Raw genomic sequence first — 24429 nt, forward strand, 5'->3', positions numbered from 1 at the left:
TGTGCCACAGGGATTCTTCTATTCCCTTGCTATACTCCAGTGCTCTCCCTCACACTCTAGTCTAATTGTAGTTGTTGATTTGTTGTTTTGGTCTTTTTGTGTATGAGGAGGCAAGTGCCAAGTACCTCTAGTTAGCCTCTTACCGATAACCAGGAAATGTTTTGAATGGAAAATAGAATGGATTCTTTCTGGTGTTTATTTTTTATTTTCAATTTTTTTTTTTTGAGACAGAGTCTCACTCTGTCACCCAAGCTGGAGTGCAGTGGCACAATCTTGGCTCACTGCAACCTCCACCTCCTGGGTTCAAGCAATTCTCCTGCCTCAGCCTCCAAAGTAGCTGGGACTACAGGCACGCATCACCAAGCCCAGCTAAGTTTGTATTTTTAGTAGAGATAGGGTTTCACCACATTGGCCAGGTTGGTCTCAAACTTTTAACCTAAAGTGATCCGCCTGCCTCGGCCTCCCAAAGTGCTAGGATTGCAGGCATGAGCCAATGCGCCTGGCCTTATTTTCAAATTTCTAAAGCAAGATATTTGAATTTTTATTTTTAGTGTTGACTGATGTAAAATAAGAGTAGGGTTTTGTATATATCTGTGTGATTTGCTGATGGGTCACCTATAGTATTCCATGACACTGAGGTAGAAATAACAACAGACCAGTTCAAGTAAGTCTACTCTTCCTAGGTGACCTTTGAAAAATAATTTTACCTCGCTCAGCCTCAGTCCTCTCACTTGCAAAAGAGAAATAGCCGCACCTCACCTGTCCAGAGACAGTGTGAAGGTCAGGTAAGAAAACGAACATAAAAGCATTCTGAACTTTGAAACGAGCTTGCAGATATTATATTGTTTCTATGACTTCAGAAATTATGAAATACTTACCAAATTAGATCATGAATGTGATATGGCCTTAAAAGGTAGTATAAACGGAAGATATTTGATATACAAAATCTGTTGTCAATTAAAGAAATACTTAAGTTTTCCACAAAGGGTATTAAGAGACCATTAGTTTTAGAGTACACATTGGAATATTGTAACTTAAAACAAGAATATATTGTATTGGATAAAATAATTTTATTTTAGGACTTACATGATTGCTGCATGTCTTGTACCGAATGTTCTGCCCTTCACAATTCCTAAAGGAAAAAAGAAAGAAGAAAGAAGAAATAATGATTTCATAGAAGAGGCAAGCATTAAAAAAAAAAAAAAAGCAAATACAAGGCATTGGTTCCCTGTAAAAGTTTTACTAGTGCACATTACCCCAAAGATTCAAAGTTTAATTCTAAGAAACTAATTTTCAAGGATTGGGGGCCAAAAAGTCTTGTGGAAGTGTCATATTAAATAAAGAATGAATTCTTTAGTTAATAGTAGTACTCACATGCAATTCTTACCCAAGGATCCATATAATCACTACAATTCATGTACAATATGTGTGTGTCTCATGTGTGAATATGTGTATTCTTTTCTATAATGAAAAGGGAAAAGCTACATGTAGAAGCATTTGTGTAGCACGTCTCCACTAGGACATTTCTCTTCCCTTACTGAAGCACCTCAAATTAGCAGGGCACTCGCTGTCTTCCTTTAATTAGTACAACAGTCTCTGTTAGAAATTTGCTTGAAGTAATGCTTCCTTTTTTTTGAGACAGAGTCTCACTCTGTCGCCCAGGCTGGAGTGCAATGGCTTGATCTCGGCTCACTGCAACCTCCGTCTCCCAGGTTCAAGCAATTCTCCAGCCTCAGCCTCCAGAGTAGCTAGGATTGCAGGCGCACACCCCGTGCCTGGCTAATTTTTGTATTTTTAGTAGAGATGGGGTTACACCATGTTGGCTAGGCTGGTTTCACACTCCTGGCCTCAAGCAATCCACCTGCCCCAGCCTCCCAAAGTGCTGGGATTACAGGCGTGAGCTACTGCAGCCAGCCTATTTTATTTCAACCATTGACCTTACCAAATGGGATTCTACCAAGTCACGTTGGAACAGCGTTCTTGGGATGCTAATACTGGTAAGTTTGAGAATTTTCCAGGGATGACCACCACATAACCTATCTCCTCCTACAGCCACTAGCTCTGTGACCCTGCCACTCATTTTCCAGGCAGAGTTTTCCTTTGGGAGACAGGAATTCCATCCAACGGGTACTTTCCTCAGTCCAGTGCTTGTCTGTCTATATTTTACATAAACTCCTTAAAAATATCTGATCTCTTCATGGCACTGTTCCCAATTTTTCAATGGAGTTACATATTCTTTCCCTTTATGTTTTCCTGGTGAATTCAATGGCAAATTTAGAGCCAGGAAAGCTAAACACAGGCTTAAATAATCATTTTGAATTAAAAGTCAATAGATACTATTTCAATTGTTATTAAAATATTTATTTCTATGGGAACAAAAATAATTTTAAAGTGGATAGGAGGTTATTTTTTTGCCCGTATGATTTAAATATGAGCCTATATGAAATGATTGATAAAGTTAGCAATGTAAAACTCATTGCATGTGCTTTCTCATGCTTCCATTTTTCTTGATTACAAAAGGAATAAGTGGAAACCAGTAATGTGCCAAGAAGTATAGAGGTAGTCACTCAAAATCCTATCACCAAGAACTTTATTCTTTTGTCATTTAATCCTCCATTGTTTCTGCCATTTACAGGATTGAAAATCATACTGTTAATTCATCCTAGTATTTGTTTTAATCTAATATTATAAGCATTTTCTCATTTCATTGATAAATCTTTGGAAAAATTATTTTAATGATTACATCATAGTCCATTATACAAACATTATTTTGGTAGCTTTAAATTTAAAATTTTAAAAATTGTGACAAAATACACATAACATAAAATTTACCATCCTAACCACTTTTAAGTGTGTGGTTCAGTGTTTAAGTATGTTCACGTTGCCATGCCGATATTACCTTTCGTGATTACATTGCTTCTCTTTTTCCCTACTTAAAAACTGACATATATTAAAATTCTATTTGGGGTGTATACAATTTTAAGAGTTTTGACAAACTCATACAATTTGTAACCACTACCACAACCAGTATTTGGAACAGTTCCATCACCCCAAAAATGCTCTCAGGTTGCCCCTGTAGAATCAGCCTCTTTTTTTTTTTTTTTTTTTTTTTTTTTTTGAGACGGAGTCTCACTCTGTCGCCCAGGCTGGAGTGCAGTGGCGCGATTTCGGCTCACTGCAAGCTCCGCCTCCCGGGTTCACGCCATTCTCCTGCCTCAGCCTCTCCGAGTAGCTGGGACTACAGGCGCCCGCCACCACGCCTGGCTAATTTTTTTGTATTTTTAGTAGAGACGGGGTTTCACCGTGGTCTCGATCTCCTGACCTCATGATCTGCCCGCCTCGACCTCCCAAAGTGCTGGGATTACAAACGTGAGCCACTGCGCCCGGCCAGAATCAGCCTCTTCCCCCACCCTCGGCTCCTGGCAACCACTGGTTGGTTTTGTCCCTACAATTTGCCATTTCCAAAATGTTATATAAATGGAATCACACCATATGTAGCTTTTTGAGACTGACTCTTTTTAGCATAATATATTTGAAAATCATTCTTGTGGTTGCAGGTATCTATAGTTTGCACCTTTTTAATTGCTGACTGGCATTCTATTGCACATATGTACAACTGTTTGTTTATTCATTTACCAGCTAGATATTTGTTTTTAGTTTTGGGCAAGTATGAAAAAATGCTATAAACATTCACATGCAGGTTTTATGTCAACAAAGTTTTTCATTTCTCTTGGGTAAATACCTAGAAGTGGGATTTCTGAGTCCATTCTTTTTTATATAACATAAAAATTATTTGGTAAACATCTTTAGGTTTTCATTTTTGTCCCTATATACAATACATATTTAGAAGTATTTTAAAACAAATCCCAGTCCTTTCATAATATGAATTTTTCATGTATGAGTTTTTAACTCTTGGCTGGCTAAGTATTATTTAATTAGTTGGATGCATGGCTGGCATATGATTAAATCTTTTCATTTCATACAGGAAAGGCAATGCTGCATGATATGATATTACTTCTTTTTCCTCAAAGCTGTAAACACACTTCATTGACCCTTGACATTGAGACTTGCAGAGGAGAAATGTGATTATTCCTTTGCTTGTGTGTTTTATGTTTCTGCCTGAAAGCTTATAGTACTTTTGTTTTGTCGTGTTAGTATTTGATATAAAAGTTAAGTTATAATCAGGATGTATCCAGTCGTGTGTTTCATCAGTCTTTACTGAAAATGGTGAGCCTTTTTGAATGGAATACTCAAGGTCTTTATTTACAGTGCTGCTGATTATTCTCAGATTATGATTTTGATTACTGCTCTTGTTCCATAAATGCCTATAATTCTGAGGCTGGAGCTCCCTCTCTCTGCATCTATTACTTCTTCATTGGTCCATCTATGATTTCCTCATATATATATATGTCATTTCATTGACCTTTTCTTATGCTTATAAGAAATCTTCTACAGATATTCCTCCACACTACTGATTTTAATTTTCTGTAGTGGTTATTTTGCATTTTATTGTGTCCAGTACATTTTTAATATTAACTTCCACTCTTTTTCCTTTGCAGTTTTTCTCAAACTCTCCCTCTTCCATTTCCATTTCATAACATCTTCACCTTAAACTTTCTGTTCCAACTGCAACTTGTATCCCTTGTCTCCTCACATCTTGTGTTTTGGAGGTGGTACAATCCCTAATTAGATTTAGAAGGCTTTGGGAGAATGACATTTTGGAGTGAAAAGAACAGCATTATAGCTGCCTCCAAAAGCGTTACCTAATTTGTAGTTAAATCACATTTACGTAGATGCGCTTTCTTGATCTGTGGTTCAGAACATCTTCCCAGATTATCACAATGGGTTGGCTGTGTCTTAATATTTTGTAACATTGCATATTACTGTTTTTAAAATTTTGTTATAGGTATTTGATTCTTAAATTTATTAAAATCTTGCTAAGAGTACATCAAATTTTAAACATTCAAGCAGCACCAAACTGGGAGGCTGGTAGAAAAAAATATAATGGTGTGGAGAAGTCTTTCTCTTGGTCAAGGGGAAATGACTCCATTCTACTGGGAAACAACAGCTCTGCCTATTGAAAAGGTCACTCACTTACATGACCTACTTCATTTTGCTTTTTATGTATGAACAAAAGAAGAAAATAAATAATAGGAAAAGTGAAGAAGTAATTGAAATTACTCTCATATTTTGGAAAAGCCACAGTTGAGGGAAGTTGCTAACAGTTTAGGGAAGTGATAACCAAAAAGCTTTTTGTACCATGCTGACTTGCAGCTGTAAAAAGCTTTTGATGCTAATTTCAAGGGAACAAGCAAATTAGAGAGTCACAGCTTAAAAAAAATATTTGAATTGATGGGAATACTGGAATACAAAAATTGTTGAAACTTCATAAAAATGGCATTTTCTTTAAACATTTTCAGAAATAATTTTTCAGATGCATTTTTAGTAGTTGCTTAATTTTAGCTATTTATATTACAAACTATTCTTGTAAACAGAAACTTAATATATCAAAGGTATCTTATGGCTGTGTCTCAGGCCTTCAGTGTAGACCATGTGTATAGCAATGGTCTACACTCCATTGCCACCTGCTGTGTCCTAATTGCAAGCTGAGTTTCCAGGAGTCACTGATTTGCATCTTGAGTGTTGAGCCTGAAAATACAAACCTAAAAAGTATGTACAACTCTCCTACAAATCCCACTACAATTGCAGCATGGTGATATGAAAAAGAGCATTTTATGTCACGAATTTTCAAAACATAATGCACCATTTTGTACTCATTCTTCCTTCAACAATGTCTTATGGTGAACCTACTATGTACCAGGATATGGATATAAAGATTCAGGGAGATTACTTCTCAGTTTCCTTTATAAGTCAGTAGCAAGGTTTTTATTTTTAAACCCAACCACCTGGCGACCATTTTTAACATTCTATTTTACTTTGTCCAACCTAATACACAGTAAATCCAGTGACTGGCCTCTATTGATGTGGCTTGCTGTGGTTACAATTTAGTATGAAAATGAATGACTACTTTATGAAACAGGCATAAAATGAAATGCAAGTTATTTTAAAGTTAAGGACATTGGAATCCTAATTCCCCAAGCAGGAACCTGCCAGCTTATTCTGGAATAATTCCTTTGGGCCAAAGCAACTAAGCTGCAGAAATATTACTTACAAGTTTTTAATTTCATTGTAATTAGTATATGCAAAAGCTAATGGTTATCAGGAGTATTTGAAAATTCAAGAACATCATTTCACAATTATGTATTTTCTATCCATTACAACATTCGTAACACTCTGTATTGAAGAGTTTTGAAGTCATAAATTTATGAATATATAAAAAACATATGTTGATTCCACATGAGGATATATTAAAAACATTAATAAAATTTCCCTGGAGTTCTTAGCACTATAATTTATTATATTCATTTGATGATATATTGACTCAAATAATGGTGTCATAAAGCCTGAGAAGTATGTGTTTTGAAGAATAAAAATATATTAATTTTTAAAATAGTAGTTAACTTAAACCTGTGTTTCCCATGATTGGCACTTAACTAGAATATCAAGTTACACACTTCTGCAAGAGAAAGAGACATTCTGGCTGGCATATGGTTTGCAGTGCAAAAGAACTGACTATTTAAAGTAATCAAATTCTGAAATAACTTTATCCACAAGAAATATATGAGGAAAATAGCTACATTTGCTATTTTCCTAAATCATGAATGCCCTAAATCATGAATTTGAAGGAGCACACTGATAAAAAGGGAAGGCACTGAAATGCTTTCTAAAGCTTTGGGATGGCTTTCGGTTTGGTTTTATATGTAATCACCTCCATATTCCTCTTCCAAGAAAAACTGACCACAAGCATTCAATATTTATGAAGACTTAATAAGTCTCTAAGGCAGTTCAAGGATAAAGAGACCTGATAAGCATTCCAAGGGAAGTAGGTTTGCTTCTTAAAAATCTCAGAGTACTTCCAAAATGACAGTGAAAGTTCTTAATATGGGAATGGGTCAGGAATGATTAAGGTTTGCAGCTGTCTAAAATGTGGGGAGCAGGAATGAGTGAATTATTAAAGAACCTGCTATCATGCTTTTGAAATAATCTTATTAAAGAACCTGCTACCATGCTTTTGAATTAATCTAATTTCATTACAGCCAAAAAGTGGTGTTATTGTCCTTTTTTTTTTTTTTTTTTTTGAGACGGAGTCCCACTCTGTCGCTCAGGCTGGAGTGCGATGGCGCGATCTTGGCTCACTGCAACCTCGGCCTCCCAGTTTCAAGCAATTCTCCAGCCTCAGCCTCTTGAGTAGCTGGGATTACAGGCATGCACTACCACGCCCAGCTAATTTTTGTATTTTTAGTAGAGATGGGGTTTCACCATGTTGATCAGGCTGGTCTCGAACTCCTGACCTCATGATCCACCCACCTCGGCCTCCCAAAGTGCTGGGATTACAGGCATGAGCCACTGCACCCAGCCTGTCCCTGTTTCTTAGACATGGAAAAAGTCGGTGTGCCACAGGCCTGACCCCGTGCCAGGAACCGAGCTGGGAGAGCACATGCAATGACATGCACTTGTCTTACTTCTGAAACACCACAGAAACTATTATTCTCTCAATTTATGCACATATATGCACAAATACATATATACACATTTGATTTAGGATGTTTTCTACCCTCAGATGCCTGTTTAAATTAGATGAGCTCAGGGAGCAGGCAAATTTGGAGATTCTCAGGCCTACAAGAAAATTTCAGAATGTAGGCTAAGGTTTGTGTAGAAATAGACTAAAGAATGCTATATTAGTCTTAAGAAATGAAAAAGTTAAGCAAATACTAACATCAGAAATAAGAGAGGTAACTGAGTACATGGAATCATATTGTACAAAAAAACCTTCTGCAGTTTTTTTTTCTCTGAAAACTGTTTTTGAGAATATCCATGTTAACAGATGTAACTCTAATTCATTCACTTTTAGACATCTGTAGGAATCCCATTTATAAATATACCAAAATTTATTTATCAATTCTCTTTATTCTTCATTGATCAATTTTCCTAAATGTTGATGAAGATTGTTCCAAATCTTCATTTGGAAGTTGGTTTCAAATTTTAAACTGCACCCACAGTTCTGCAATGAGCAATCTTATACCACCATGTTAGGCATATTTACACGTTTCTCTGGGATATACACCTGAGCGGGGTTGTTCTGTTCTGGGTGTTTACAGCATCACTATTACCAGATATTGACAAATTGCTCTCTAACATGGACATACCAATTTTCACCCTCATTACCAGAACAGGAAGGTTCTTCTTTTTATACATCTAGGTCAATATTTGACATTTTAAAACTTTTTTTTCCCCAATATGAAGAATGTGAAATATGTCATTTCATATTCTTTTTTATTTTTTTCTTTTTGGGGTAGACAGTTTTGCTCTCTCACCCAGGCTGGAGTGCAGTAGTGCAATCTCGGCTCACTGCTACCTCTGCCTCCTGGGCTCAAGCGATTCTTGTGTCTCAGCCTTCCGAGTAGCTGGGATTACAGGCATGTGCTACCACGCCAGGCTAATTTTTGTATTTTTAGAAATGGGGTTTCATCATGCTGGTCTCAAACTCGTGACCTCAAGTGATCCACCCATCATAGCCTCCCAAAGTGCTGGGATTATAGGTGTAAGCCACCACACCCAGTCTCATTTCATATGCTTTTGCAGTTTTTTGTCAGTGAAATTATTATTCTCATTTGTTTTTTACTATGCAGATTCACCTTCTGTGAATTTCCTGTTCATATTCTTTGCTCACTTTTCTACTAGGCTCTTTTTGCTTCTATTTTATTGGTAAGTAAAAGTTACTTAATATTTCAAATACTAGTCCTTTATTGGTTATATTCATTGTCAAGATTTTATTCCACTCTATGGCTTTTCTTTAGGTTTATATTTTTGTGATACAGGTGTATATTTTTTATTGTGCTTGAATTTATCCATATTTTCCTTTGTAACTCAGACTTTTTGTATCTTAGTTAGGGAATATTTCACTCTCTAGAAATCACAAAGATATTCTTCTATATTTCTTTCTAAATGTTTCCAGACATTGCTTTTTACAAGTAGAGATTAATGCACTTGGAATTTATTCTTTACATGAATTGATATGTTCTAATGTTTTCCTTTGACTATCGATAATCATATCTGAGCACCATGTATTGACTATCCCTCTTTCCTGCACTGGTTTACAGGGCCACTTTCAACATATACCAAACTTCCACATATGCATATATCTGTTTCTAGGCTCTCAATTTTGCCACACTTGCTATTCCTGCCTATGCCATTAGTATAGTTAAAAGAAACATTTTAATTGTCCAGGCAAGTTCCCTATTTTGTTCTTTTTCAAAATTATTTTCATTTCTTTGCAATCCTATATGATACTTAGAATTGAAATTATGCTTGTAGATTAACAGGAAAATTGGCATGTTTATGATGTTGAGATTTCCTATCTATGAACATATTCTATCTCTCCTTTTATTTAGGTAAGCATCTAAATCTTCCATAAAGGTCTTACACATTTTTTATTCAATTTATTACCACATACCATATATTTTGCTAGTACTGCCTTTTGAAATTTTGCTTTCTGTTTAGTTTTTGGTACTGTGCAAGAGCACAGTCATTTTTGCATTAATTTGTTTCCAGTAATCTTTATTGAATTATTTTATTAGTTTTATTATTTTATGTACAAGTACTCTTGGATTTTTCTATCTGCACAATTTAGTAGTCTCTGAATAATGAGAGTTATCCTTCTATTTCATTTTTTTTCTAGCCTTACTACACTGACTAGGACCTCAAATACAGTAATGAATACAAACAATGACAGTGGGAATTCTTATCTCACACCTAATGTTAAGGAGAATGTGGTAACATTTTTACCAACAAGATTATCTACTGTACATTAAGAGAGTATACCTTTATTCCTAGTTTGCTAATATTTTTCAATTGAGAATAAGTATTCATTTTATTAACTGCTACTTTTGCATCAATATAGATAATTGTATGGCTTTTCTTTCTTATATCATCAATGCTGTGCCTGCTGGTGCTTACTCCTCGCAAGTATTTCCTTGTGTGTTACATATTTTAGGATTGCAAGTTGTCATTAGCAGGGCTCTATTGACAGGAATCCTATGCAGCCGGTTGGTGGCCTGACTCTCAGATCTTTCATTGCTGCCATACCTTAAGTATATCACAGGCCACAAGATCACTTTTCATATTAATTTCCCACCTAAATGTTTCCACAATCATATAGGATATATGTATTCAATGTAATATACATAATATGTATAGGCCAATATACATGCACTTCCAAATTTTGAGAGAACAGGTCCATTGTTCCAACGTGGAATTTTTTTTTCATATGGAATTAAGACTAAGATATTTAAATTCCCTATGCTGGTGTGCAGACATTTTTCCCCTAGTCCTTCTGTTAAGTGTCTGGACCTCAAGGGTCTTGCCTTTATCTTAGGGTTGCAGTTCCCATGGTGTGAACCTGCATACATTCAAGACTTGATCTGTGATTATGAAGGAATTAAAACTCAACAGCCTGAGTTTTTGAGACGATCAAATCCCATCTCCATCACCAGGGCAGGCACAGAATCAGTTATGCACTTACTAGTTTGGCATTCAGTTTACTCTTTGATTTTTGGCCCCATGAATTTCCCTTAATTTCTTGTAGGTTCAACTTTAGTTTTGTTGTTGTTGTTTTAAATGTATGTCCTATTTTGCCTGGCATTTGTAGTTTTTTTTTAATTAAATTAAATCTTCTGTTTAAAATAATTGTAAATCGCCTGGGCACAGTGGTTCACGCCTGTAATCCCAGCACTTTGGGAGGACAAGACAGGTGGATCACTTGAGGTCAGGAGTTCGAGACCAGCCTGGCCAACATGGTGAGACCCAGTCTCCACTAAAAATACAAAAAATTAGCCAGGCATGGTGGCGTGTGCCTGTAATCCCAGCTACCTGGGAGGCTGAGGTGCGAGAATTGCTTGAATCCAGGAGGCAGAGGTTGCAGTGAGCCAAGATTGTGCCACTGCACTCAAGCCTGGACAACAGAGCAAGACTCCATCTCAAACAATAATAATAATAATTGTAAATCACATGCATTTGTAGGAAAATAATAAAAAGAGACACCATGGATCCCTCAATGGTATCATCTGGCAAAACTCTACTACAAGAATACAACTAGGAGACTGATATTAATACAGGTAATGTACAGAACATTTCTATCATCACAAGAATCCTGCAAGTTGCCTTTTATAGCTGCATCTCCTCCCCTCCCACCCTATCCTCTTCCTTAACACCTAGCAACTACTGTTCTCCATTTCTATAATTTCTGTCATTTCAAGAATATTACATAAGTGAAATACAGTATGTAAGTTTCAGAGATTGGATTTTTATAACTTCATTGTAATTCTCTGGAGATTCATCCGGATTGTTGCGTTTATCAATGGTTCATTTCCATTTACTGCTGTGTAGCATTCCCTGGTATGGATGTAACACCATTTATTTAATGATTCACCCACTAAAGTGCATTGGGATTGTTTCCACCTTTTGGCCACTGTGAGTAAAACTGGCATAAACATTCATGTACAGGTTGTATCGTGAACCTAAGTCTTCATTTATCTGAGAAAAATGCCCAGGTGTACAATTGCTGAGTTGTATGGTAGTTGCATGTTTATTTTTTAAAAGAAACTGCTTATTTTCCAGAATGGCTACATCATTTTACATTCTCAGAACCAACGTATGAGTAACACTCTTTCTCTGCATCCTTGCCAGTATTTCATGTTGTGAACCTTTTGAAAGCTATTCTGATAGGTAGGTAATGATATCTTATTGTAGTTTTAATTTGCATTTCCTTAATAGCCAGTAGTGTTGAACATATTTTTATGTGCTTATTTGCCATCTATGTATTCTCTTGGGTAAAATATCCATTCGTGTCCTTTGTTCATTTTCTAATTAGAATGTTTGATTTTTAATTGTTGATATTTGAGAGTTCTTAATAGAGATACTAGTCCTTTGTTAGGTGATTTTCAAATATTTTCTCCCGTTGATCTCATTTGTTTATTCTTCTGCCAATACCACTGCTCTCATTACTGCAGCCATATAGTAAACCTTGATATTAAGTAAGCTGATTCCTCCCACTCTATTCTTTTAAAATATCTTTTAAAAATCAACAGATACACACCCACAATCCCAGCACTTTGGGAGGCCGAGGCGGGCAGATCACTTGAGGTCACGAATTCAAGACCAGTCTGTCCAACATGGTGAAACCCTGTCTCTACTAAAAATACAGAAATTAGCCGGGCATAGTGGCGCATGCCTGTAATCCCAGCTACTCGGGTGGTAGAGGCAGGAGAATCGCTTGAACCTGGGAGGTGGTGGTTGCAGTGAGCAGAGATCACGCCACTGCACTCCAGCCTGGGCAACAAAGCGAGACTTCATCTCAAACAACAACAACAACAACAACACACCAACAGATAAAATTGTATTTATCATGTACAATATGTGATGTTTTAAAGTATCTATACATTGTGGAACGACTAAATCAAACTAACGTATCCATTATCTCACAGAGTTATTTTTGTGGTGATAATACTTAACATCTGGTCTCAGCAATTTTCAATAATACGATATATTAACTACAATGACACTGTTGCACAATAGATCTGTTAAATTTATTCCTCTTACCTAACTGAAATTTAGTATCCTTCCACCAACATGTCCCTAACTCCCCTCCTCAACCACCCTAACCCCTAGCAACTGCCTTTCTACTCTCTTTTTCTGAGATCAACTTTTTAGTGTCTACATATGAGTGAGATTATGTGGTATTTGCCTTACTGTGCCTGACTTACATCACTTAAATACTGTCTTCCATGTTCATCCACATTGTCCCGAATAATAGGATTTCCTTCATTTTTCATGGCTGAATAGTATTATATTGTGTATATATACCATTTTCTTTATCCATTCATTCACTGATAGACACTTAGTTGTTTCCATACCTTGGCTATTGTGAAACCACTGCAACAAACATGGAAGTGCAGATATCTCTTTGATATCTTGATTTCATTTCCTTTGGATATATATCCAGTAATGAGACTGCTGGATCATATGATATCTTTTTTTTTTTTCTTTTTTTTTTTGTGACAGAATCTCACTCTGTTGCCCAGGCTGGTGTGCATGCACAATCTTGACTCACTGCAACCTCTGCCTCCCAGGTTCAAGCGATTCTCCTGCCTCAGCCTCCTGAGTAGCTGGGATCATGGGCATGCACCACCACGCCTGGCTAATTTTGTATCTTTAGTAGAGACAGGGTTTTGCCATGTTGGCCAGACTGATCTTGAACTCCTGACCTCAGTTGGTCCACCGGCCTCGGCCTCCCAAAGTGCTGGGATTACAGGCATAAGCCCAACTGTTATCTCTATTTTTAATATCTTGAGGAACCCTCATACTGTTTTTCATAGCAGCTGTGCCAATTTACATTCTCGCCAACAGGGTGCAAGGGTTCCCTTTTCTCTGCATCCTTGCCAATACTTGTTGTCTTTTGTTTTTTTAATAGCCATCCTAAACAGGTGTGAGATGATACCTCATTGTGGTTTAGGTTGCATTTCCTTGATAATTACTGATGTTGAGCATTTTTTCATATATCTTTTGGCTATTGTATATCTTTTAAGAAATGTCTATTTGGGTCCTTTGCCTATTTTTTAATCAGGTTATTTTTTTCTTGCTACTGAGTTTGTCATATATTTTGGATATTAACCCCATGCCAGATGCATAGCTTGCAGATACCTTCTCCCATTCTGTAGGTTATCTCTTCACTCTGTTGATTGTTTCCTTTGTTGTACAGAAGCACTTTAGTTTGATGTAATCCCATTTGTCCATATTTTTCTGGCTTTTGGGGTCATGTGTAAAATAATCATTTCCCAGACAAATGTCATAGAGCTTTTCTCCTGTGTTTCTTCTGGATGTTAAATTTCTTACATTTTAATCTTCAATCTATTTTTAGTAGATTTTTCTTTTTCTTTTTTTTTTTGAGACAGAGTCTCACTCTGTCGCCCAGGCTGGAGTGCAATGGTGCATCTCGGCTCACGGTAAGCTCCGCCTCCCAGGTTCACGCCATTCTCCTGCCTCAGCCTCCCAAGTAGCTGGGACTACAGGCGCCCGCTACCATGCTTGGCTAATTTTTTGTATTTTTTTTAGTAGAGACGGGGTTTCACCATGTTAGCCAGGATGGTCTTGATCTCCTGACCTCGTGATCTGCCCACCTCGGCCTCCCAAAGTGTTGGGATTACAGGCGTAAGCCACTGCGCCCGGCCTTAGTTGATTTTTCTATACGGTATGAAATAATTTCATTCTTTTTCACGTGGATATCTAGTTTTCCCGACACCACTTATTGAAGAGATGACTGTCTTTTCCCCGTGTTCTTGACACCTTTGTAAAAAATCAGTTGGCTGTAAATGTGTAGACTTATTTCAGAGCTCTGTATTCTGTTCTATCAGACAACTTGTCTGTTTTTATGCCATTGCCATTGTGTTTTGCTTACTACAGCTTTGTAGCATATTTTTAAGTCAGGTAACATGATGCTCCAGATTTGTTCTTTTTGATCAAGATTGCTTAATTTATTTGGGGTCTTTCATGGTTCCATACAAATTTTAGGATTGTTTTTTCTATTTCTGTGAAGAATATCACAGATTTTGACAGAGATTACACTGAATCTGTAGATCACTTTGGGTAGTATCAACATTTTAATATTTTTTTCCAATCTATGAATGTGGAATATTGTTCCATTTATTTGTGTCTTCTTCCATTTCTTTCATCAGTGTTTTATAGTTTTCATTGTAGAGCTCTTTCACCTCCTTGGCTAAATGTATTCCTAGGTATTTTATTAGGGTTCCTCTTTCATTAGCACATTGCAGTATTAGGCGTACAAGTCCTGTACATGTTCTGTTAGATTTACACCTTAGCATTTAACTTTTTTGAATGATTATTAATAGCATTGTATTTTTAAATTTTGTTATCTATGTGCTCATCACTAGTAAGAGAAATACAATCGATTTCTGTATTTTTATTTTGTATCCAGGACCTTGCCGGACTCACTTTTTAGTTTTAGAAGTTACCTTGTAGATTTCTTGGGATTTTCTACGTAGACAAAAATGTCATCTGCAAACAAAGACAGTTTTATTTTTCTTCTCCTATGGTAAGAGTGGTGAGACAGACACCCCTACCTTATTCTATACCTTAGGGGAAAAGCATTCAGTCTTTCACCGTCAATTATAATATACAATATTAGTTAAAGGTTCTTAAATTTTTTATCAAGTTGATATCTGTTTCTATTTTTCTGAGAGTTCTTCATGAATTGGTGACTTTGTCAAATATTTTTTCTGTATCGATTGATAAGATCCTATACATTTTTTCTTCCTTAGTCTATTAATTAGCTGGATTACATTGATTGACTTTCAAATACTGAAACAGCCTTACATTCCTCTAATAAACCCCATTTGGTTATGGTCTATAATTCCTTTTATATATTTCTTAATACTTTTGACAGGATTGTATTAATAATTTTTACTTCTATATTCATGAGATATATTGGTTTGTTGTTTTCTTCTTTGTATAGTCTTTGTATGGTTTGGTATCAAAGTCATACTAGATTCATAAAGTGAATTGGAAAGTATTCCTTCTCTTCTGTTTTCTGGAAGAAATTATATGGAATTTGTGTAAATTCTCCTTTAAATGCTTGGTAGAATTTGCCAGTGAAACCATCTAGGCCTTAAGATTGAGGGGAGAGAGTTTTTATATTATAAATTCAATTTTCCATAATAATTATGGTGTTATTTAAATTACTTATTTCATATTAAGGATATCTTTTGATTTCTCAGCCCCCAAAAAAGGTAAATCCTAAGATGGCAGTGGGGAATTCCTAGAAGTAACTCAATTAGCTCTGCAGAACTTACAAAAGACTTCAGAAGTGGTAAATCAGACACTTTTGAAAGCAGGATAAAGTTGGGGTCAACAGGCATCCCATTACTGGGTATATACCCAAAGGACTATAAATCATGCTGCTATAAAGACACATGCACACGTATGTTTATTGCAGCACTATTCACAATAGCAAAGAGTTGGAACCAACCCAAATGTCCAACAATGATAGACTGGATTAAGAAAATGTGGCACATATACACCATGGAATACTATGCAGCCATGAAAAATGATGAGTTCATGTCCTTTGTAGGGACATGGACGAAACTGGAAAACATCATTCTCAGTAAACTATCGCAAGGACAAAAACCCAAACACTGCATGTTCTCACTCATAGGTGGGAATTGAACAATGAGAACTCATGGACACAGGAAGGGGAACATCACACTCTGGGGACTGTTGTGGGGTTGGGGGAGGGGGGAGGGACAGCATTAGGAGATATACCTAATGCTAAATGACGAGTTAATGGGTGCAGGAAATCAACATGGCACATGGATACATATGTAACAAACCTGCACATTGTGCACATGTACCCTAAAACCTAAAGTATAATAATAAAAAAAAAAAGTTGGGGTCAAAACAGTATGACTGATTGAAAGTCTGTTTAAAAAGAGATTAAATTTCCAGCTGACCTCCCTTACTTTGGCATGACGGTATGTTATTATCTAAAGAGGGTAAAACAGCAATTTTCTGGACCAAGAGATAACTGGGTACAACTAGGGCAAGAGTACTATACTGAAAACAGTGATCAAATACAAATTAATGTATTTAATGCTGAGATCCCAGCTTTCTGCCTCCCTTGGTTCCTAAAATATTGGACTCAGAAGGGCCTTCGCTGGGAAATCAAAGCATTTCAAAATAGAACACCTAAAGACATCATAGGCAATGAGATGTACTGGCCACATCTCCCTCCAGTTAAGCTCATTCCTTAAACTTGAACAAACAAACAAGGATCACCAGAAATCTTAGAAAGACCTCTAACCTTAAATAGTGACAAAAAAAAAATTTAAAAGAAAACAGCAATTTGGGAGGAACTGAGACTATGCAAGGTGAAGAAAATTTTCCTCCCAAATGTCTATTCATACTCTCAGAGATGAAACAGAAGATACTGCATCTGGGAATCAGGAACAGAATTCTATTCCTAAAACTTCAAGGAACAAAAAATGACTCAGGAAAAAATATATGTATAGAAAGAGATAAAATACTTAGTAAAGAGAGTGAAAAAATAAATTTACATAAATCTCCTGGAAGGCAGGGCAAATGAACAAAGAGAAAACTGGAAGATCTAATATCTGAATAATGGGAGTTTCAACATAATAGAGGAACACGGCTGGGTGCGGTGGCTCACGCCTGTAATCCCAACACTTTGGGAGGCTGAGGCTGGCAGATCACCTGAGGTCAGGAGTTTGAGACCAGCCTGGCCAACATGGTGAAACCCCATCTCTACTAAAAAATACAAAAATTAGCCAGGCATGGTGGCACATGCCTGTAGTCACAGCTACTTGGCCAGCTGAGGCAGGAGAGTTGCTTCAACCCAGGAGGCGGAGGCTGCAGTGAGCCAAGATCAAGCCACTGCACTCCAGCATGGGTGACAAGAGCAAGACTCCGTCTCAAAAAAACAAAAAGAAAGAAATAAAAGAAAATAGAGGAAAATGAATAGAAGAAATCATCAAGGAAATATTTCAGGACTGAAGAGAATGAGTTTTTATAGTGAAGGACGCTCTGAGTGTCCAATACAACAAATGAAAATAGACCCACACCAAGGCATAACGTTAGGAAATTTCAGAACACTGGGGGAAAATGTATATTTCTACATGCATCTCGAGAGGGGGAAAAAGAGCAGGAAATCCAGATGCCTTTAGATTTCTCAGTAACATTACTTGATGTTAGAATATGGAGCAAAGCCTTCAAATTTCTGAGGGAAAATCATTTCTACATAACTATATATATGGAAAAATCATCATTCAAGTTTGAGAAGAAAATAAAGATCTTTTCAGATAAGCAGGAAGCTTCTGGAGAATGTATCCATAAAAATGAGGAGGAAGAAGGAAGGTGATTAGGAAACAGGAGATCTAACACAGGAAAGAGGTAAATGACCCTCCCAAGATGACAGAAACATGAGATTCCAAGATGCCTCCTGAATTTCTTGTTAGACAGCAAGTAGCTCAGCTAAAGGTTAAGAATTCTCCAGAAGAAGGGTCTAAAAGAAAATTACAGTGAATGAAAATTAGAAAAGTGCATGAAATTAGTGAAGTGAAAATTAGAATGATGACGTTTTTCTGAATAAGTGATAAGCATGTAAAAACTAAGAAAACAAGCAAATAAAAAAGCAAGGTAATTATTGACTCTAGTGGAAAAAAAACTCAGGAAAGGAAAAATAATTGCAGTATATTACATGACATAGCTGTGAATAGTATAGAGGCATAATTTAATAATATGTCTTTATAATAATAATATACCTTCATAATAGTTTAATGAAGGCATTAATAATAATACGCCTTCATAATAATTTAAACACTTCATATTGGCCCAGTCAAAGTTATACAAAACTCTGGGGTATGGGACTGGAAGACAGACTGGAGGGAGAGGTTGAGAAAGGAGAAAGAGGAGGGGGAGGGAGAGAGAAAGGAAGAGAAAGGAGCAGGAGGTGTGAAAAATTGTTAAATCTTCATCTTCTATAGTATGACTCTAATGAGTAGTGCCTACAACTGAAAGATCAAGAAGCAGCAATATAAACATGTTATTTAGAAATGTGGATAAAACACCAAGAGAATCAGACAGAATTGTTAACAGTAGTTGCCCCTGGTGGGTGAGGAAATGAGACTGTTATTTTTCACCTCAAGCCTACATGAGTCATTTGGCTCTTTAAACTATATACATGTACATTGTTGAAAAAAATGATGTTTTTAAATATTTGTTAAGTCCATACTCCCCAACATAGTTTTCAATATTCTTCATAGAATTACCAATCCTTACCTATCCCACAGACCCATATTATAGTCATGCAGTTTTTTAATCAACCCAGAAATTCATTACTTCATTTCTCTATTAATTTATGGAATAAAATGTATTCAATTTATACCATACATCAACAATAATGTGGGCACAGCATAAAGAGATGAATTACACCATCTATGCCACCTAAAATTTTGTCTCAATTGTGGAAACAGAAAAATAAAACAATACAGTGGAATAAACACGCTCACAACGGTATTCATGAGATCCTGCAGAAACACTAGAAGAGTTGCCCCTGTCCTAGTAAAGAGTGAGAATTGCCAATGAATGCAAAAGGAAGAAATGAGGACTCAAAAGGCATTTTTATGGTCAACCATGTGTCAACCAGAACAAGGACAAAGGATGATTTAGGCAGAAAGAAGAGCATTGACAAAAGATGCAAGGCGATAGTGAGCACGCATTTATTTACTCCTTCAATAAATGCTATTTGGGTCCTCATCACATGTGAGAAACTATGTAAGATCTTGGAATGATGAAATCATTCTTCCTGCTCAAAAAAAGGTCCTAATTTGCCAACAATTTTAGTACTATAATGGATGCAAGGAAGCACAAAACAGGAAGACCAAAGTTTAACCAGTCAAGATAGGCTTCCTAAAAGAGCACGACCTTGAAGAATAAGTAAGAATTAGCCAGATATCACACTAAAAATAGACAAAAAAATACAGGATAAGACGCAGGTGGTTAAAACAACAGACACATAAAAGGGGCAGGTTTGAAGCGAAGGAAAGAATATTAGGTAATAAATAATGCCATAGTAGTATTTAAAACGTCACTAGGTTGGGTACAAAAATACAGTTCAATAGAATGAATAATATCTAGTATTTGATAGTACAATAGGGTGATTACAGTCAACAACCATTTATTGTACATTTTAAAATACCTAAAAGAGTATAATTGGAATGTATATAACACAAAGAAATGATAAATCCTTAAAGGGACAAATACCCCATTTACCCTGCTGTGATTATTATGCATTGTATTACTGCATCAAAATATCTCACACTCCACATAAACATATACACCTATGTACCCATCAAAATAAAAAATAAAAATAAACAAAGAACTCCACTAGAAGTTAATAGATCAGAAAAAAAGCTCAGGCCAGGCGTGGTGGCTCACGCTTGTAATCCCAACACTTTGGGAGTCCGAGGACTGTGGATCACTTGAGGTCAGGAATTTGAGACCAGCCTGGTCAACATGGTGAAACCCCATCTCTGCTAAAAATACAAAAATTAGGTGGGCATGGCGATGCACACCTGTAATCCCAGCACTCTGGGAGGCCAAGGTGGGCAGATCACTTGAGGTCAGGAGTTTGAGACCAGCCTGGCCAACATGGTGAAACCCCATCTCTACTAAAAATACAAAAATTAGCCAGGTGTGGTGGCACACATCTGTAACTCCAGTTACTTGGGAGGCTGAGGCAGAAGAATCACTTGAACCTAGGAGGCAGAGGTTGCAGTGAGCTGAGATCGCACCACTGTACTCAAGCCTGGGTGACAAAGCGAGACTGTCTCAAAAAAAGAAAAAAAAGTTCAAGTGACAGCTTGAAAATCACCCCTACGTGCACAGAAAAAGAAAAAAAGAGAGGAAAGTAATTAAAGAGAACATGATAAATGTGGAAGACAGACAGAAGTTACTGGTATTCATGAAGAAAAAGCCAGAACAAATGGGTAAGAAGCAACGGTGAATAATATAATAGAAGAAAAATCTTCCTACCATAGAGAAGGATCTAAATCTGTACCAAAAAGTTGGTCACCATGTGCCAGGGTAAAATAAATAATATGACACTGACAGCTAGACATGGCCTTGTAAAACTCTTGAACTTAAGGGAAAAAATAAAGACTCCTATGGGCAGACAGGTTATCTAAAAAATAGGTTATCTACAAAAAAACCAGCTGGCCTGGGAGGTCTATAAGCAACACCGTATACCAAGCTTTATGGAAAAGGAACTACCAAGTCTTAAAAGGAAAAGGTTGTATCTTAGGAATTTTATACTCAAATAAGTCATTCACTGTTTATGTGTGAAAGCAAGAAAAAGTCATTTTCAGATATATAAGAACTCATAAAGTATAAGACCTACAACTTTTTCCTGAAATTAAAAAGTCTATAAAATTTTGCTGCTTGAAGTGTGGTCCATGGACAGGCAGCACTGACATCACCTGGGAATCTGTTAGAAATGAAAGCTCTTGGGCCTCATTCCAGATCTACTGAATCAAAGTTTATATTTTAACAAGATCCCAAGGTGATTCATATGCACACTAAAATTCCAGAAGCACAGCTCAAAATATATCTCTGCCAACAAAGCTATCATTCAACCTGAAGAACTGAATGCTCAAAGGAAGAAATGGGGACTCAAAGCAGCAATTGACAATCAGCATTGAAATAATGCTGCTTGTGTGCACACACACACAATTAAGATAGCCAGTGAGTGTTGAAATAATGTGTACACACACACAATTAAGTTTCAACCATGCTTTGATTTATTACTATGAAAGAAAAGATATGAAGAAAAAAACTGCCAATAAACTGAAGATAAAATCCCAAATTCTAATAATAAACTCAAGAAATGGGAATAAAGAAAAAAAAGCCTAAGTAGTCATCATTTTACATAAGGAGAAATCAAAAGAAATTACTAATGACAGAGATAGTTATAAAATAATTATTAAAATGTGGTTTTTAAGTATATATTTAATCATAAGTAAAGTAAAACAAGATATGTGTATAATTTCCAAATTAGCAGAGGTAAAATTTCAGGGAAAAATTTAAGGAAAATGGAGACAGGAGGAAAGATTTTAAATAGAGATGGTAATCTGAGCGTATATATTGAACTTCCCCCTTACAAATTCCCATTGAAATGACTAAGTATGTTAATAAGTGAATAACTCTGTATCATACCTGGAAATTCACAGAAGTTATACACAAGGCAGAAACTTTAGGTGATTATTGCTATACATAGGGTAAGCAAGACTGAATTAAAAGAGAGTACATAAACTATTCACTGTACATAAAGGAGAAGTCTGCCTTTGAAGTAAAGAAGAGATCCACAGGAGAATCCACCAATTCCCACTACATTAGAGTGGCAGATGATATAGCCAATTCCTGCCAATCAGTGGCATGGGGGCAGTTAGTCTAAGACAAAAGTGTAAGGGCACATAAAGTCTCACTCAGTGAGGGTCCCTGTAAAACACTCAGTGCCTACATGGGATAGGGTATTCTGGAGAGATGAAATAAAATGCAGACACTCCAGAAACTATCTCCAAATGAAGGAAAGCCACAAAATAATAAAAAATGAGATTCACTGACACAAAGGTAATGTTTCTTCTTGTGAATGCCTTCAACTGCAGCTTCCTATTCAGTCTCCATAATAACATAAAGCCGCAATAGGTCTAAAGCAGCAACTCTTTAGGCAGAAGAAGGGCATTTTTCCCACAGGCAGCCATAACTGAATTAACAAGGGACTTGATCAAACTTTGACTCTAATCCAGATCCCTGATATTTGAAGTAAAGGAACGTGGACACACGGACACACACACACACACACACACAGAGTATATATGCAGATACTTTTAAAATTTGTTCTTCCTTTTTTTTTTTAACTTCTTAAATGGCAGCTTGCACCACTGTTTTTTTTTTCAACCAATTTTTCTTTTCTAATATGTGTATTCAGGGCTATTAAACTTCCGTATAAGGGTGAATTTAGATGTATCCCCATGTTTTAATATATTATATTTTCATGATTCCTCTATTTCTGCTAATGCTCCTTCCTTTAAATTCTACTTTGTCTGATATTAGTACAGGTATACCAATTTTCTTTTCATTTTGGTTCACATTATAGCTTTTTTCCATGCTTTTATTTTCAGTCTTTCGGTATCCTTGTATTTAAGGTTTGACTCTAGTAAACCACATAAATTTTGTTTTATAGACTAACAATCTTTTGTCTTTTAACCGAAGTAATTATTCCATTTACATCTAATGTAAAATATGCATTCTGGGGTTCAAATCTACTGTTTTACAATTTGTCACAATTGCACTATGTTCTTTTTTCTCTCCTTTCTTGAACCCTTTTGGATCAATCAAGTATTTTAGCATGATTCTATTTGCCCTTGTGATATCTGAATAGATATACATTGTTTTATTTTGCTTTTAATGGTAACCTTAGAAATTTAACGTGCATCCCAGACTTTTAAAAGTTGAAGGTAAATTGTCTATTTTACATTTTTCTGAACAATTCAAGCACATTTGAACACTTTAAATTAATTTTACTCTCTTCTGAATTTTATATTATTGTTTCTGTTTTTAAAGTTCTACATACATTTAAACTCCAGAAAACATATTACGCTAAACAGTATATATCTATATATTATATATATACACGTGTGTATATATATAATATACAATGTGCTATCCATTGCTCTTTCTTTTATAATTTAACCTTTATTTTAAGTTCAGAGGTACATGTGCAGGCTTGTTATATAGGTAAACTTTTCCCATTGGGGTTTGTTGGGCAGATTATTTTGTCACCCAAGTATTAAGTCTAGTACTCATTAGTTATTTTTCCTGATCCTCTACCTCCTCTCACCTTCCACCCTCCAATATGTTCCAGTGAATGTTGCTCCCCTATATGTGTCTATGTGTTCTCATAGTTTAGCTTCCACTTTTAATTGATAACATGTGGTATTTGGTTTTCTGTTCCTGCATTGGTTTGCTAAAGATAATGGCCTCCAGCTTCATCCATGTTCCTGCACAAGACATGATCTCATTCTTTTTATGGCTGTATAGTATTCCAGGTGCATATGTACCACATTTTCTTTATCCAGTTTACATTTTTTTTTTTTTTTTGAGGAGGAGGAGTCTCACTCTGTCGCCAAGGCTGGAGTACACTGGCACGATCTCCACTCACTGCAACCTCCACCTCCCGCGTTCAAGAGATTCTCCTGCTTGAGCTCCTGAGTAGCTGGAATTACAGGCACCCGCCACCATGCCCGGCTAATTTTTGTATTTTTAGTAGAGATGTGGTTTCACCATGTTGGCCAGGCTGGTCTGGAACTCCTGACCTCAAGTGATCCATCCATCTCAGCCTCCCAAAGTGCTGGGATTACAGGCATGAGCCACCATGCCTGACCCCAGTCTACAAGTGATGGGAATTTAGGTTGATTCCATGTCTTTGCTATTGTGGATAGTGCTGCAGTGAACACATACATGCAAGTGTCTTTATAATCAAATGATTTATATGACTTTGCATATATACCCAGTAATGGGATTTTGGGGTCTAATGGTTATTTCTGTTTTTAGGTCTCTGAGCAGTCACTACACTGTCTTCCACAAAGGTTGAACTAATTTACACTGCCACCAACAGTGTATAAATGCTCCTTCTTCTCCACAATCTCACCAGCATCTGTTACTTAT

The 24429-nt window shown here is 36.4% G+C and overlaps 1 protein-coding gene across 2 annotated transcripts in view; it reads right to left on the bottom strand.

Moving 5' to 3' along the window:
- ADAMTSL3 (ADAMTS like 3) overlaps positions 1-24429 on the bottom strand; it is a 388402-nt gene that overhangs the window by 235155 nt on the left and 128818 nt on the right. For both annotated transcript variants that reach the window (XM_030814922.1, XM_030814923.1), the window contains exon 5: positions 1087-1132. In XM_030814922.1, coding sequence (XP_030670782.1) covers positions 1087-1132 — 46 coding nt within the window. The remainder of the gene's footprint in view (positions 1-1086; positions 1133-24429) is intronic.

This window comes from Nomascus leucogenys, chromosome 6 (assembly GCF_006542625.1).
Source record: "Nomascus leucogenys isolate Asia chromosome 6, Asia_NLE_v1, whole genome shotgun sequence".
In the NCBI taxonomy this organism is placed as follows: domain Eukaryota; kingdom Metazoa; phylum Chordata; class Mammalia; order Primates; family Hylobatidae; genus Nomascus; species Nomascus leucogenys.